Consider the following 16,521-nt stretch of genomic DNA (forward strand, 5'->3'; position numbering starts at 1 on the left):
ATAGTATTAAGGAAAAGTATAGGATACATTTGGGTACTTTTGTTTTATTTCTCTTTATAACTGGATATGTTTTGATTGGAGTGTTGCTTTTGTTTCCTTGTTGCTGTTATTACACAGACCTAGATAGCATACCACTGGGTAAGTATGTTTAGCTTTCTGTGTACTGTACAGCTGCATGAGTTACTAATTCATTCATGTTCACTAACTGGTATATCTTAGAGTTTGTGTGTGTGTGTGAAGTTTGCATGAACTATGCTGTAAATGTACTCATTTATCATGAGCTTAATGAGCATTTCTTCCTTTCTGAAACCACCTATAGCCTCATGTTATCTCTGTTAGACATGAATTTGACTGAGGAAAAAGAAATAATTCTTAAATGCGGTTCATTTTTGGTAAACAAATTATTTTGTAAGGTAAATAATTTACAGAATGCGGATACCTCACTTTTTCAATTGGATTTAGTTGCTGACCACTCATTTTGAGGAGATGAATCTTTTGTTGCTTCTAAATGATTTTCAAGTAGATGACACGTTTTCTCATCTCCGTGGACTCCTGGTCACAAAATTGACTATTTGAAACCTGAAATATTCCTAATGTCAGTAACAGATTGTTTTATGCCATCTCCTGTTCCTTCTAAGCCCATGAAGCTTTCCAGGAACATATCATATATAAGACTTTCTCTTGAAGCATGTGGGTCATTGCCTGATGTGAGCTGGTGAGAACAGTTACAGCTGTGCAATGTCCTGACAGGTGACACCTGATGAAGGTGCCAGGGCATGCTGTTGCATTTGCTGAGTATTTCTTCAGATGCACCAGTGGTTGTTAGTATTGTAGCTTGTCTAAAATAGCTTCTGTATTGTATACATGTGCATGTGTGTGCCTGTTCACCCCCGCTGGAGTGAAAACAAGGCTTCTCTAGCCAGGATCCTAATGTTAGCATTTCCTGTTAGCTCTAGACAGGCCTTTACTTGTTAACAGCATCTAAAACAATCTTTTGAAAATACTTTTGTTAAATGCATGGAAACAGTAGCACTGTTGTAAAAATAACAATAATGATACATATTTTCCACATTTTTTGTAATTTTTATGTTAAAGAAGCTTTTCAATACTCTGCAAGCCTGAGCTTTTAGAACATGTCGCTCAGGACAGTGTTATCACTTGATAGGATGGAAGCTTCACCGTGAGCGTATCTAAATGGAATATGCCATATAAACCTCAGTCCACACAGAAATTCAGCCTTTTGGTAGTTTGCATTTTATAGATCACTTGTGGGTAAAGCTTTTTAGCTGAGACTGCCAGCTGCGTGGCTGGGGCTCTCTGGGTGCGCAGGGCTCCCTGGTAAATCAGTTATCTCAACAAGCTGCCTGGAAGCTCAGGGGCGGTACTGAGCTCCATCCCAAACAGTAACCGTACCTGCAGAGTGCTGGTCATTAGCTGCTCTTGCCTTTGCCATCTTGCAGCTCCGTGGTCTGTATGTTTTTAGCAGTCTGAACACACTTGGCTTGGAGAAGTACAGGAGTTCCCCAAGGTAGCTGTACACCTGTGTTCAAATGTAGAATGAAGAAAAGGTTTCAGTCTGCAAATTACATCACAGGCTCAGGTGTTTATCTTCAGAACAGGCTTCTTATGCATGCCTACCTTGTGTGCGGATGAACTCTTCACACTTGTGAAACATTAATGTGACCACAAAGTTGGGTCTTGAAGTCACTCCTTTCTGAAGCACCTTCCCACTCATGACATCTGGGTGTGCCTGGTTGTGACTCACAGCTTTGTATGTGCAGATCCTGAATGAGCAGACCAAATGTCATCTCCCTTAGATGAAATTGCTGGTTTGTTGCACTGTGCTGGCACTGTTCTTTATTCTCTGTGCGAGGATGAAGACCTCATCATGAAGTCATCAGAAAAGCTCTCCACTGGTCGTTGATCGCTGGTTTATTAGCAGTTATGTCTTCTGCTCCTCACAAGCAGTACTGCCTTTCACTGGCTTAGTTGTTTATCTCCTCTTGCTCAGGACTTCTTGCAGAATCTTGTTCTCTTCTCCCTTCTCGTCTCTTTTTGTTGGTTCTCTGTGCTGTTTTCTACCTGGGAGCTTCTCACAGGTTTCCTGTGATCCATTGCAGATAAACTCAAGAAAAATATTGATGCAGCATGTCAGGTCATGTTAGGAAGAATCCACAAGTGAAATCCCATCTTTTTCAGCCATACTGCCATTTTTACCTTTCACAGGTACAGCGGAGTTGCCAGAGTTGATGACAAGTCCTTTATGAGAAGGCCATGACTTTTCTAGGAAATGTTTTTTTAGAGATAGCATAGACAAGAAGGCAGCATTTCCCCTTTTTTCATTTCTTTGGACAATTCAGCTGGGGAATATATTTACCTTCCCCCCCTTTACTTTCTGGCAGAGCTATTTAAATAATCTTAAAGTGCTCAAGCAATAAGGAAGAGGCTTTGAGAAAAGACATGAGAATATTATTTAATCCCTAATATTTAATACATATGTTCAAAAATATGGAACCTGTAGAAGTTTAATATCTATATCTTTAAACTATGCATAGGATATATTATATTATACTAACATGCAAGTAAGATAATTGGTTTTCCCAGCAGTTTGGAATTGTTGTACATATGTCCTGGACTGATCCTCTTAGCTTAATGTTTTGCACCATTTGCATGCAGACATGCATCGATCTGATGTTTGATAGCATTACAGTGTGTGACGTGCATGCTGGGTTTGTCTGTTTGTGAACAGCGTTGTGTACCCATTTTTCTTCAGGATCGTTTTATGCTGAACAACTTTCTGCAATTAGCTTCAATGCAATCAATATTGTTTAGAAGCAGTTCCAAAGTATTACATGGTAGCATCATCCTGTTTTGAAACAGGAAATGTGTTAGTGAAGTGCTTGTTTCTTGTCAGGCTGATGTTGCAATTCTTTATTAACTGAGTCTGAGACTCAACTCACTTGCGAGTTAAAAATGCCTTATTTCTTTCATTGTAAAAGATTTGATGCAGTATTGGAGCAAGATGAAAAAGGAGTCAGAACAGAGATCCTCACTGTCCGTTGATTTACATATTCTCTTTCATGTCTTGCAGATAATGTCTTTTGCTTTGTCTTCTTTCTTTCTTCCAGATTTCATTCTACAGTTTATTTCTCTTTCTCTGTCATCCATGTTGCTCCACTACAATGAATAGAGGACAACATCCGGCACTGTATGCTAAGGTCTATGATTTCTGTAGGCTGTGTGTAAGAACTCAGGAAACTTATGAGTGAAAAGATTGAAGAAAAAATACATAGAGAAAACCAGGAAAATTCCATGAGAAATGACTAGCAAATAGTGAAATGTATTTGTAAATCCTTACTTTTCACGTGCTGGTCATCTACATTCAATGCTGTCTGAATTGTTTTGCACAGTATGCAAACCCCAAGTGTCCTTTTGTAGTTGGGCAGGCTAACAGTATTCTTTTGGTATTTTTTCTAGAACATTTGGAAGATAGTACTGATGAGGATGCTCCGTTGCATAGCCCTGGGACAGAAGGAAGGTGAGCGATCTTTGTTAACAGGTAACTGGGTCTGGCTCTAGAAAAATTAACATCATTTCTTCTTTTTGTAACACATTACATGTCCATCAGAAGATACCTGGGATGTGTTTTCCTTTCAATTTGCCTATCAATTCAATAGGAAGAAATCTTAAAATATGCATTCTGAAAATATGTCTGTTTTCTTACTAACTGTGCTGCAATTTTTCTCCTAGTGCATTATCTTCAGATCTTTTGAAGCTTTGTGGTGAAGTCAAACCCAAAAGCAAGGTATGCTATAGGATAATTATAATTCATACTTTAATGGCATCTTCTAGAGGATGCTATTGCTTTGCTCTAGAGCCATAAGCGAGCAAAGACATACAGAAGGTGAACTGAGATAATGTTTGTATGATTTGTATGCAGTGTATTTTTTGTGTAATACTCCTCTCTGTGAAGTAATAATAAAAATGCATTGTTCTTCACTATCTTGTGGCTGAATTTTCACACTTACAGATGGTTTCATAAATTAATAGAATTCCAAACTGAGTAAATTGGCAATTTAGTATTAATTAACATAATGAAGGGTAGGAGTTCAGGGTATATTCAAGTTGGAGATTAGGAAGAGATATGTCACGAAGGGATAACTGGGCATAGAACAGACTGTGCAGGGCAGTGGCATGGCCCCAGGCTGCCAGAGTTTAAAGAGTGTTTGGACGACACTCTCAGACACATAAAGTGCTGTGTGAAGCAAGGTGTTTGGACTTGATGATCATTGTGGATCTCTTCCAATTCTAAATATTCTGTAATTCTACAATTAATGAGGCTGCTGTTTAATATCAATATCAGTGGGAAGAGAAAATGTGTTTTTTTTCCTTTTTTTTTTTTTTCTTTTTAATTTGCTTCTGTGGTCATAGGAATTTAAGGAGTTTATAAGATAAAGTTTGACCTTTGGGTTCTAAATGAAAGTTATCATTGCAGGTAGGTAGGCTGCAGTTTAATATTAATGGCAGTGGGAACAAGAAATGTGTACCGTTTATGATTTGCTCCTGTGGTCATAGGAGCATAAAGCAGTATTGTAAAGTTAGTAGAAGTTCTAGCCTCTATGCTTTGAACTACAGTTGACTCTGGAGGACTATATCTAAGTTGGCTGTTGCATTATTGATAGTGTTATTTGGCTGCACAGCTCTTTGGGCAGGTAAACCGAAGGAGTTTAATCTGAAAATGTTGGCATGAAGTAAACGTCATTTTTGTGAGGTCTGTGTTCATGCTGGGTCTTTCCCAGAGGTGTTTCTTTCCTTAAGGAATAGATTTTAAGTTTGCAGCAGCTGAACTCCTAATATGCATGACCAGTTTTCTAGCAATGACAGTGCTGCACAGAGTTTGGCTTCTTTGTGAGGCTTTCTGCTGTTTCCTAACTGTTGAAATTCTGAGAGAATCTTAATTGATCTTAGCTTTTGTCAATTTAGAAGTAGTTTAAGCCAAGTAGTAGCTATTTTTACATCAGAAGAAGCATCATTGTAGGAAGTTACTTCAATGTAATTGTTTTAATTTAAATTCACACTTTGTATTACTCTTCTGCTTTATAACATTTCATTTAGATAAATCTTTGGGAGTAATAGATGCTTATAGTTGGTTTCCAAGGGCATCCTTTCAAACGATTGCCAAGTCAATGTTTTCTGGTGTTGAACTTGACTTACCTTCTCTAAAATCATTTCCAAGGAGTATAGATGAGCTTCCTAATTTAGTTTCTAAAGGAAGCTGCCGAGTGTTTTGAGGAGAATGCCATTTACAAGCTAATGATAATCTTAAATGTAATACTCTTGAAACTTTCTAGGAAGTGATTAAGTAGCATCTTGCTTTTTGTTTGTCTGCAGGCCCGCCGGAGGACCACTACACAGATGGAATTGCTGTATGCAGATAGCAGTGATTTAGTCTCTGACGTTAGTGCTGCAGAATCTACTTTGCCTGGCCTTCTTGCATCTGCTGCAGAAACCCAAGAAAGTGGGATGACTGCTGACACAAATGATACTTCTGCTAGGGACAGAGAGTTTATTCCCCCACCATCTGGCTTACCTTCTAAGATAGGCAGCATGTAAGTTTGGCCATGCTGTACTAATTGTGCTTTGCTTTTTAAAAATGCATGTTGCCAGTTTCCTGTAATCTATTATTTTAACTTTACAAAGGAGGTTAATACACTTGAAGCTTACTAAATAATACTGACAAAACCTTTCTTTCTTCTCTGCTATCACCACTCTAGACATTAGAAACACACTGCTGAAAAGAATGTGCTGCTTATTGGGGGTCCAAACTTCTCTTGTGTTTTGTCATAGTGAAATCGTTGCCTTTTCTCTAAATAGTGGGAGAAAAATCCATCTGCTACCTCAGATATTCTGTTTCAATAGTGCTGTGGGAAATTTGCTTTCTTGGAATGCAGCAAAAATATGCTTAGAACAGCAGAGAGACCAAAATAAAACCAATGCAAAACAAATAGCTGGCAACAAGAAAAAATGAAATCGTGTGTACCAGCAGTACCCGTGTGTGGTCCTTGCTGTCAGGTAAAGTGTTTGTGGGAGACTTTGTGCAGACCACACTTAACCTGAAGAAATCTTTACACTTGCATGCTCAATTAATGTAAAGCTTATACAGACACAATTAATACTAGGAATCCTCAGAGATCCTCTCCAGATGCAGACTGTGCTTACCAGCTGATCAGTTTTACATATTGAAAGTATTACTTGATGCCAAATTAAGCTCAAAAAATTGTTTTCATTTTTTTTATGATGAGGCCAATAGTTGTCTGTCGTGTACTCCAATGTGTTTTCATTTGATCATGATGTTCTTTTTATATCTTGTGATATTACTGGTGGTTATTAGCCATTCACTGCTAGAGATGCTAGAGGCCTGTATTGTGAAGTACTAGCTCCTGTGTTCCATGAACTCTTGAATAAACTGCACATATTGTATTCAGTGATATGGAAAAGCCATACCCCATAGCCATCTTCATGTCACAAATGCTGGAATTAGGCATCTTTCACTATTCACTTGTCCTGTTTGTGTAATATTTTTATAGTGGTTTCCATCTAATGTACACTTGCAATTTTGCGTTATTTCTACCGCGTGTTTCTGGCATGTGCTTGAAGTGGCAAACATGAACCGTAAAACACTGCTGACAGCAATTATTAACCCATACTGATGGCTTCAGTGCATTTCACATGTTCAGTCTGCTTGAAAATAATGCTCTCGGGGGGTTAGGATATGTGGGGAAACCCACCTATTTTAGCAGTTAGCCTGAGTTCGCTAGAGATTCTTGAAGCTTCAAGATTTAAAACATCAAGTGTTATGGCCTGACATCCAGGACTCAGGTAATAGCAACTTTTGCTTAGCTCTGTCTGCTTTGTGAAAGTCATCTAGCATGTAGCAAAACAGCATTTTTCTACAGAACTGTATTCTGGGAGTATTAGATAGTTGTCAGTAAATCAGTTCAGTCAGCAGCAGGCCTCACTTCTAGTGTTTTGTTATTGGTCAAAATTGCCACAATCAGCCTGACCTATACTGATGTCCTTGTTGTAAGTGAAAGGGTGTTTTTCTGGCTTCTTTTCTTACTTCCTTTTTTTAACAATTACAGCTCAGTATACTTTCTACAGCATGGCTGCTTTTGCAGGTCGTTTTTGAAGAAAGGTTTTCTTTGTGAGCCACCTGGCCTTCCCGTTTGAGCCTGTAGTGCTCATAGCTATTGTAATAAATGACATTCTACTGAAGCAGAGTGTAATCTTACCCACAATGATCATTAACTTCCTTGTGCCACTGAAGTGGCATTCAGAGATGTGGAAGTAATAAAAGTAATCCAAAATATGCATCCTCTGGAAGTAATAGTTATTTTATGCTGAGATGTAAAGTTAAGTGTCTGCTTATGCACAAACGTTGCCGTGGAAACTCAGTTCTGTGATGATTCCAAGAGGCACCTAAATGTTCATGGCTAACACTGAGCCCCAACAGTCAGTTTAGTTGGAGTTCTGTTTTACAGGCACAGATGATTCTGTTGTCCTTTGATACTCCCTCTTTATTTCAGTAGCATCTGCAGAGCACAGTGGTCTCCTGTAGGTCGTGTCTGGTTTCCCAGCTCTGTTCAGATGTCTCTGATATTGTGGAAGGCTTAAAGGATGTTAAAAACCTATAATTAGATGCATCTTGCACTTTTTTGTTCAGCTGATCAATAGGGATGCATCAGATCAGGGGTTTTTTGTTCTTACATCTGTACTTAGGAAGTTCACTCTGGTAAGAATGCTCCATTTCTATAATACCTGCATTTCCAGGTTTTCAAAATGGATTCTCAATATAATAGTGCTCTTTATACCTTCTGAGGATGCATCACTTTGGAGCCAGAGGTGGGAGACTCAAGGGAGATGTAGAGAGTAAGCAAGAGGGAGCTGGCTCTACACCCGACTGTGCAGCATTGTGGTGTGAGGCAGAGGAGTCTGGATTCTGATTATGGTGAGGCTTATTTATTTAGCAACTACGCAGGATACGTGTAGGCAACCAAAGCAGGAAAGTCTAGCTCAAGTTTTTCTTCCTTGCTGAGAAATCTGTCTATTGGGCTGATCATAGGACTTCCTTGTATTCAGAACTTCTTCATTCTTAAATACATACTGGCCTGATGTAAAAAGAGGGGAGAGAGTGTGTTCTGTTCCCCCTTCATTTGTGTCCTTTGCAGAATCTGTTTAGAGGTAAGTAACATGGAGTGGATTGAACCTATCTGTCCTTGTTCATGCTCTTTAATTGCTAGTCTTATACGCAAAGCTGTAATAGTTGCTGTTACCTCTCTTCATTCACCTGCCTTGTGAAGGCCCCGTTTGTTTGCAGCTGGGGGGCAGTAAGGCCTGCATGCAGCCTTTGGCACTAAGCTCTACAGGTGGGACCTTCCCCTTGCTGTGAGTGCTTGTGTTCAGTGTACATGTGCTCACTCAGGACAGTTTGGTCAAGTAGTTATTCTTGGTTATGTTTTCCATTTTAAATTATGTTACCTTGCACGCCAGTCCCCAGATGGATTTTATATGATACTGACTTCCTCTCAAGGAAGTAGCTTTTCTCATGGAGAAGTTGCAGATAAGTAGATTCAGAGACTATAGAACAATGTTATTATCTATGTCAAGATGGTTGCCTGTCCACTTGACCTTGTCTGCTTAGAAGCACCTTTGTAATCCACAGAATTGTTTTCTTCCTTTTAGTAATAATTTCTGATCATTACACTGGTAGAAACAACCTCTAAACACACCAAGAAAACATGAATCAAAGCACATATGGCTTTTCTGTTTGCCCAGCTGGTGAGAAACAGGAGTAGAGACCTTCCAGATTCTGTTTTTCATTTGTGCTGAAATGATGACACTTGAATGGTAGCATTAGTGATGCGCACTTGATCATTTGCTGTTTTTAATGGGGAGTGAACATTGAGATGAAGACCACAGTGACTGGGATTATTTTGGAGAAAGTGGTAGAGGGGCAAACAGAAGGGAGAGTAGGAAAAAAGGGCCATAATGGTAGACTCTCAATGGAAAATGCTGGGTTGTTTTTTTGTTTGTTTGTTTGTTGCTTTTTTTTTTTTTCTTGCTGATTGTGAATTTAGTATCACTTCTTGAATACATTTGTGAACAGCTGAATTCATTCTGAAGAGCCATTATGGTTTCTCTCCGTGTCCATTTTAGGTCTCTCTCTGTGATCCGAATTTGAAATACATGCTCCAGCTATCATTATCTCTTTTTTTTTTAGTCAATCTCTTTTATTGTTGAATTATTAGATCTACTGTTTGTTTTCAGTATCTTCTCTTGATATGTCGATGAACTGTGAAGGTTAATAAATTTGGTATATTTTTGTATTAAAATGTGAGAGCAGATATAGACTCGGTAGTCTCAGGAGATGCAATAATTACTTGCTTCTGAGAGAAAGAATGACAGTTAATATAGGAAAAGCAATTTTGTCAAGAGTAAAGTAAGGTGACAACTCCTCTGTCTTTAGTTCTAGACAGCCGTCTTTGTCAGAGAAGAAGATACCTGAGCCTTCACCTTTAGCCAAGAGAAAAACATACGAGAAAACAATGGAAAAGGCAAAGGCAAAAGATCCCAAACTGTAAGATTTCTCTAGAATTTACTTTCTCTGAAATAATTTAAATATATATTTTTGAAAAATAAATCTGTATTTTCTGTTTCTTCAATTTTAGGGCAATTTTGTATTGTTGGTGGTAAAATTGTTATTTATTGTTCAATGTCTATGTGTGTGTTTTTTGTTTGTGTTGCTTGTTTTCCCCCAGAGTATCCTTCTATACACAAATAACTCTGGGCTAGAGCTCTAACAAAACATCCTTTGGAGCATTTGGAAATGATTTGTTGTATTTTTTACTAAAGGGAAATTATCAGTTTCTCCATGAAACTGCGGTTCTGTTGTCACTTTTCCATTTTACATGTCTGATATATTATTTTTTTTTTCGCTGCACAGAGCTTCCACTGTTAGCAAGTAATCTTTGACCATTTTGCCACCTTGCAATCTGCAGCAGTTTGTAGCCTTAAGTTTATTGCCTTCTTTGTGAAACATCTGTACCAAGCGTAATAATTTTATTTGCTTAAAAAAGAGGATCTAACATTTTGAGGCATGTTGCATTTAACCTCTCTAACCATTCACAATCTGTTAAAGAAGATGTTCTTTTTTTCTTGTAGCTCAGATTCTGGAGCCCCAGAGGCTAGTCTGTCACCTCCTACTTCCCCACCAAGCCGGCCCCGTAATGAAATGAATGTTTTTAGTCGTCTTACTGTTTCTCAGGGAAACACATCAGTTCAGCAGGATAAGTAAGTCACTGAGGGAAGCCTCAGCCCCCAACCAGGGAACTGCAAAGCACTCTTAAGTTACCAGTGTAGTATCTGTTAGATATTCCGTCTTTCATCACCTACAAAGCAGGAGGAAATGCTTCTCCTGTTTTTATGTAATTTTTTTGTTTTCCAAGTAAAATACTCGAAACTTTCATGAAAGTGCAGAAAAAAAATTCAAGAAAAGCAATTTCCTGCTGAACCTTGTTTCCTCTTTTCTAGGTTATGTCTGGTATCTGTAGTTGTAAAGCTTTCAGATGTGACAGAAAAGAGATGTAGAATTCTTAGATACGTGTTTTTGTGTGTGTTTGCACTTGAAAGTAGGATTTAGTTAATGTAGGAAATCATGCTTTTGACATTTTTCCCAGTTATCCCATCTCTGAGCGCTGTCACAATAGCAGTCTGGATGGTGGAGTGCTGAAATATCTAGAACAGTTGCTTAGGGATGATCCAAATTATTGAACAGACCAACATTCTGGGGTGGTTTGGAGGAGCAGGTGGTGCTGATATCCTGTTTAAAAGAAGTAGAGCTCAGTTTCCTACCATGATAGGCATCTGTTTCTGTAGAAGCTGTAGTCCAAATTGCAGCAGCCTTGAATTGAACAGAGTCTTTACTGCAGGTTTCACTACTGACAATAGTGCCATGCAGCTCTTAGTGACTGCAACTCAAACTCAGGATAAACCTCTGGCTTGGACAAAAGAGACAAAACAGGTCTCTCTATGCTACTTTTTTTCTCTTTTATAAAGCTTTGCTCTTTTTTGGTGGTCTGCAGAATCATCAAATGCTAAGCAATAGCTTACAAGGCCTCCAATAACTTAACCGTGCCTCTAACTTCTGTATCTTAGCTGCGTTATCTTATTGCTAACTCTCACTTAACTTTTTTCATTTTCTCTGGACTGACTTTGAAATAAAATGGAAACTGCTGAATCTGATTTGGGTTAGAAATGAAGGATCTCTTAGGACGCTGCAAATGTTTGTGTCTTTTCTTCTTGTGTGTTTTCTGTGTTTTTATTGTCATTTTTAAACCCTTTTCGAAAAGGAGAGGTAAAGTATTTTGAAGTAAGAATAATTTTCAAATTGCTGTTCCTATTTTAGGGTCCTATCAATATATTTAATACATACATCATTTCCAGAATAACAATTTATGTTTCTTCTACACTTAGCAGGCATTGATCTTTTTATTTTTCTTTTTTTCCTTTCCATACTTTCATTAGTAATTATATCGCAAAGGTTAAATTTTGTTCCCATCTTCTCCTTTTGTTTTGTTGTCTCCACTTTGTAAGAAAAAGTGGGGGAAATAAGATAAGGCTTAGCAGGTGTTATTCAGCTTCTTGGTTTGAGATAGCTCTCTGGGCAGTAAGTTACATTCCTAGACTATTTTATGACTTCCTATTTTCCCTAATATTATTATGAGCTTATGGTATATCCTGAGCAATACTGCCTACTGTGAGTTTGCATTGCTCTTCTGAATTGGCCATGCTGTTGTTTGTTCTTCTTGTATGGAGGCTTTACTTTGCTGCTGATACCTATATTCTTTCTCCTCACAATTCCACCACTGTTGATTGTAGGTCTGATGAAAGTGATTCCTCTCTGTCGGAGGTACACAGGTACTCTCTTTCTCTTTTCTGTATTCCCGGCATCTCTCACTGAAGTTAAACCAGCTGTTAGGAAATTTCATTTTGCTGCATGAATTTTCCTGATCTTGTGCACCATAAAAAAAAAATATATATATATTGTTTTGCTTTTGCCAGAGGGTTAACAATGTGAAATTTTGCTCAAGCATGTCTTCCCTGCCTTTGCCCCATCTTCCTTTATTTATTTATTTTTTGCTGTTCTTCTCCTTGAGCATGTCAGGTGTTTCTGTCATTGTGTTTTAACTGAAGGAGGCCGTACAACTTTCCCCAGTCATATTCTTTCAGTCTACTTTATTTTTGAAAAAGAGATAAATGTTTTCTTGCTTTTTCAATGCCTCTATTTAATTCCTCCTTGTTCAGTTGTATGCTTTGGTCACTAGAAATCAAATTCTAATGCAAATAAAAAATAGATAGGTTCTACCATGTCTTTTCTGATAGGATCCATAGTTGATCCAGAGACTAAAGGAATGTCTCTATTCCTGTTCCTAAACTGCAACTTAGCATGTTGGCACTCAGTGAAAAATTGGACTTTATCAAGAAAAGGGCAGTCAAAGGGCTAATAATAACATGATGGTGGCTTTGTGTAGTCATAGTAGCATCTGCAACATATTTTGTCTGCAGATTTCAAAACACTGCACACGGGTAGATAAATAGCTTTGGGACATGTGTTTTTTGCCTCTTGTCAAGGGAGAGAGTGGATAAGAACAGCAGTAGGAGTAAGTTTCAGCACAATCCACTGGAGAATATTATAGAGAAAAAATGTTAGTTCTGTATGGTGTCAGAAAACAAAAGCACAGAGACCTAGAATAGTAATGGTAAAAAGAAAGTAAACTACCTATTCTGTAATTCTTGAAAACACTGTATAAAGGTACAGATCGGAGTACAGCCTTCTTATCCCAAAATGCAAAGTTAGGAACTCTGAATGAAGATGTCCTGTGCAGTAAAGATGTAGTAAAATCATAATTTCTAAGACTGTACCAGATGAACAAGCTAATTGCCACAAAGTTGGCTCTTAGCAGTAGAGGCTTTTGTCTTCTTGTAGCAAGCTTCTGTGGGGAAGTATTATTATTATGATTATTATTATATATATATATATATATATATTTACGTTTTCCTAAAGGTGATAATTTTTGTGAGTTAGGGTCATGACATCGTGGCTATTTCTTGTAATTACGAATGCAGTCCCCAGCAGAGCGTGGCAGTGAGTCCTAACTGTGAGCTGGTCAGGTCACAGCGTTCTGTTGCGTGTTTGTGGCCATTTCTAGGGCCAACAAGGCAGGCTTTTCTGCACTTCACAAAAATAGATGAGCTCCCTCTGTGCATGCAGTAGCGTGCATAGGACTTTAGACTGCTTAATAATTATGATTTGATGATGAATCATTCAAATTTCTTTTTTTTCTTTTTTTTTCCTTTTCTTCCAGGCTGAGTTACAGCCTTTTTGTGCCATTACAGAGTTAGCTACAAATGACCTGGGAAGATTCCACTGGGGTATCTGTATTCCCACCTTGCTCTTTTATAGCCACTGGAGTTTGGCAGTGGGTACAAGGTGCAGTAGGGACCCTTACTCAGGTGCACAAGTTAGCAGTTTTCTCGGCTTACCTTTAGAAGGAAGGTAGTGCCAAATGGCTTCTGAGTTTGGAACTGGCTGTGTCCATTACACTGACTACATTTTTCAGGCATGCTGTTTGGACTAAGTTGTTTCTGCAGTTTGCAATGTTACGTTTCTCCCAGTGAATTCAGGAGCTTTAAGTATCTTGCATGTACCCAGCGCTCAGCATCTTGTCTCTTTGTATTTCATTATTGTTGTATGTGATTTCCTGTAGCCCAATTTTGACACTTATTAAAGCTAAATAGTAAAAACCCTTAAATAGTTCATGAAAGGCGTTCAGCTGTTCTACCCTCATGTAAGACAATGAAATTTACCTTAATGTAGGGGAAGAATTGGTTAACGTGAACTGTCTATTACTCACACTTCCTTTTTTTTTTTCTTTAGGGGGATAATTAACCCATTTCCTGCTTCAAAATACATCCGAACTTCCCCACTGCAGTGTATCTATACAGCTGAAGGACATGCCAAGCCTGTGCTTTGTGTTGATGCAACAGATGACCTTCTTTTCACTGGATCCAAAGGTTGGGCAGTTCTTATGTACCTGTGCATATGTAGGCTGCTTTTTCGTCTTTGGTTATTGCGAAATTCCAAATTTTTGCTTACTACAGTGAATGAAGTGGAAAATTGTGAGGGCCTATTATGCAGCATAAGCTGAAGAAGGATTTACTGCAATTATGTACAGGTTTTTAGTCTTACTGTTTAGTTTTTAGATATTTATTTGTAGCGGAAAAAGTAGCTCTCAAGAACAACATTAATACTTGTTGAATGATGTGGTAACAGGTGCTCATGTGATGTGCAATGCAATGTAGGATCTTAGAACAGAATCATGGAATTACCAAGGTTGGAAAAGACCTCTAAGATCATCCAGTCCAACTGTCTATCACCAATATTTCCTACTACCATGTCCCTCTGGTGGTGGCTGTGAAGAAGTTAATGCCTCTAACAGAGGGACTCTTCTTCACACTAGTGCACATAATGTATAAGTTCTGAAACTACGGAGCATCCTTATTTACTCCTATATTAACACAGAGAGCACTGTCAGAGTAGATCTTCCACTGCTAACATTCAGATGGTGTGGTGGTTTGTAGCTATCCTACTACCTGTATATCAAGTATACCAAGACACATTGTTACGGTAAATTGGCAAACTTTTGGCCTTCTAAGTTTTTAGCCAAGGTTTTAGCATTTTGTGGCTACAGGGGAGAAAAGGCTGTAATATATTTATTTTTTTAGCACAGGAATGCTTGCAGATGTTGTAAATATTTGCTTTCTGGTCATATGGTAGCTTCTCATGCTTGCTCTGTGGAAGCATGGGAAGCTTCACAAACTACACTTGTGGTTAAGAGCAGAAGAGTGTAGACAGCTGTTTAATTATATAAGACTAAATCTTTTGGAAATTATTGCTGAAGCAGAAAGCTGCAGCTGATTGACAGCATTATAACACTATCAGTAGTGCCCATTCAGGAATGCTGATAAGCTGCCTGGTGCATTACAGATACTGAACTTTGATCTTGGCAATTGAGATTTTTAAAGCAGCTGACCAGTTCTTGGTGTGCTTACCTTCTTCCTGCTGCTGTCACAACTGCTAACACATGAAGTTTGCTCTTCGTGCTATCAGTATTTATTCCAGTAAAAATCTACTCCCAAAATATAGACAGTGATTCTGACGTGGTGTAACAAGGAGGGTTTCAGGTGTGGGCTCTGTTCATGTTGCAAAATTCTTAAACTTCCATGTGTTTTTACATATTATTGGAGCTAGTGTGTATATATCTTGAACTTGACATATAAGGTTTAATCTTGCTTTGTTTTGATGGTGGTGGATGATGCCCTTGTATACTATTTAAGACCAATTTAGTACAGCCATTTTGTGCAGTGCATATCAAAAGAGGGCAATATATTTGAGTGCAAATGGATGTATGGATTTTTTTGTTTATTTTAATTACTAACCTTTGGAAAAACATGACTTCTTTTTAATTCCCTCCTCCTTTTTTTTGTTTTGTTTTGTTTTTCTTGACTTTATGTAGACCGTACCTGTAAAGTATGGAATCTTGTAACTGGACAAGAGATTATGTCTCTCGGTGGTCATCCAAACAATGTTGTTTCTATAAAATACTGTAACTACACAAGTTTGGTCTTCACAGTCTCAACCTCCTATATCAAAGTGTGGGACATCAGAGATTCTGCTAAGTGTGTTCGGACATTGACGTAAGTATGTTAAACTTTGAATACCAGGAGCTCAAACGACTTTTAATCTAAAATTAAATTAGATTAAATTCAGTAGTGCATAGTGCAACTCAAATATGCTGTTGGGGCCACAGGCTTTCTTTGCATATCTGAGTTAAGTCTGTGTGGGGTGTTGATATGAAAACATGAAAGAGTTTGCTTGTATGCATGCCTGTAGTGTTTTAGAAGCTCTTTGGCATTTGTTATTGGCTTTATAGTCTTTTAGCTCAGGTAAATGGGTTTATTTTAAACAAATATGTAAAGTAATGAGAACATCATGTAGTTGTCTTACTAATTTCTATTTTTTTCTGCTCCCTCCCTTTGTTTAGGTCTTCGGGCCAGGCAATGCCTGGTGATGTGTGTTCGGGAAGTACTAACAGAACGGTCACTATCCCAGCTGGAGAGAATCAGATTAATCAGATTGCACTGAATCCGACTGGTACATTCCTCTATGCAGCTGCTGGAAATTCAGTGAGGATGTGGGACCTGAAAAGGTACTGAACACCAGTGGTAGAGCATGTTCCTTGAGAGGTCACATGCACATACGAAGTAAAGTCAGTGAGATATTTCCTGTGTGTGGTAATATCCATATCCATGAAATATAGCCAAGAAATAGATCAGCTAATTTTTGCTACAGTTGTTACTGAGATAATGGTGGAAGAGCTCTTTATTCCCTGGTGTGGTAAG

The 16,521-nt window shown here is 38.3% G+C and overlaps 1 protein-coding gene across 20 annotated transcripts in view; it reads left to right on the forward strand.

Annotated features, from left to right (window-relative positions):
* Nucleotides 1-16,521, forward strand: part of KIF21A (kinesin family member 21A) — a 74,059-nt gene that overhangs the window by 52,009 nt on the left and 5,529 nt on the right. For 2 of the 20 annotated variants that reach the window (XM_015851680.3, XM_032442488.2), the window contains 10 exons: nucleotides 118-138; nucleotides 3,478-3,538; nucleotides 3,751-3,805; nucleotides 5,392-5,609; nucleotides 9,527-9,637; nucleotides 10,222-10,350; nucleotides 11,938-11,976; nucleotides 13,997-14,133; nucleotides 15,636-15,816; nucleotides 16,164-16,328. In XM_015851680.3, coding sequence (XP_015707166.2) covers nucleotides 118-138; nucleotides 3,478-3,538; nucleotides 3,751-3,805; nucleotides 5,392-5,609; nucleotides 9,527-9,637; nucleotides 10,222-10,350; nucleotides 11,938-11,976; nucleotides 13,997-14,133; nucleotides 15,636-15,816; nucleotides 16,164-16,328 — 1,117 coding nt within the window. Of the gene's footprint in view, nucleotides 1-117; nucleotides 139-3,477; nucleotides 3,539-3,750; nucleotides 3,806-5,391; nucleotides 6,880-9,526; nucleotides 9,638-10,221; nucleotides 10,351-11,937; nucleotides 11,977-13,996; nucleotides 14,134-15,635; nucleotides 15,817-16,163; nucleotides 16,329-16,521 lie in introns of all 20 variants that reach the window. The other 18 variants (XM_015851626.3, XM_015851637.3, XM_015851653.3 and 15 more) reach the window with 10 other exon arrangements.

This window comes from Coturnix japonica, chromosome 1 (genome assembly GCF_054131305.1).
Source record: "Coturnix japonica strain WE chromosome 1, WE-NBRP24, whole genome shotgun sequence".
In the NCBI taxonomy this organism is placed as follows: Eukaryota; Metazoa; Chordata; class Aves; order Galliformes; family Phasianidae; genus Coturnix; species Coturnix japonica.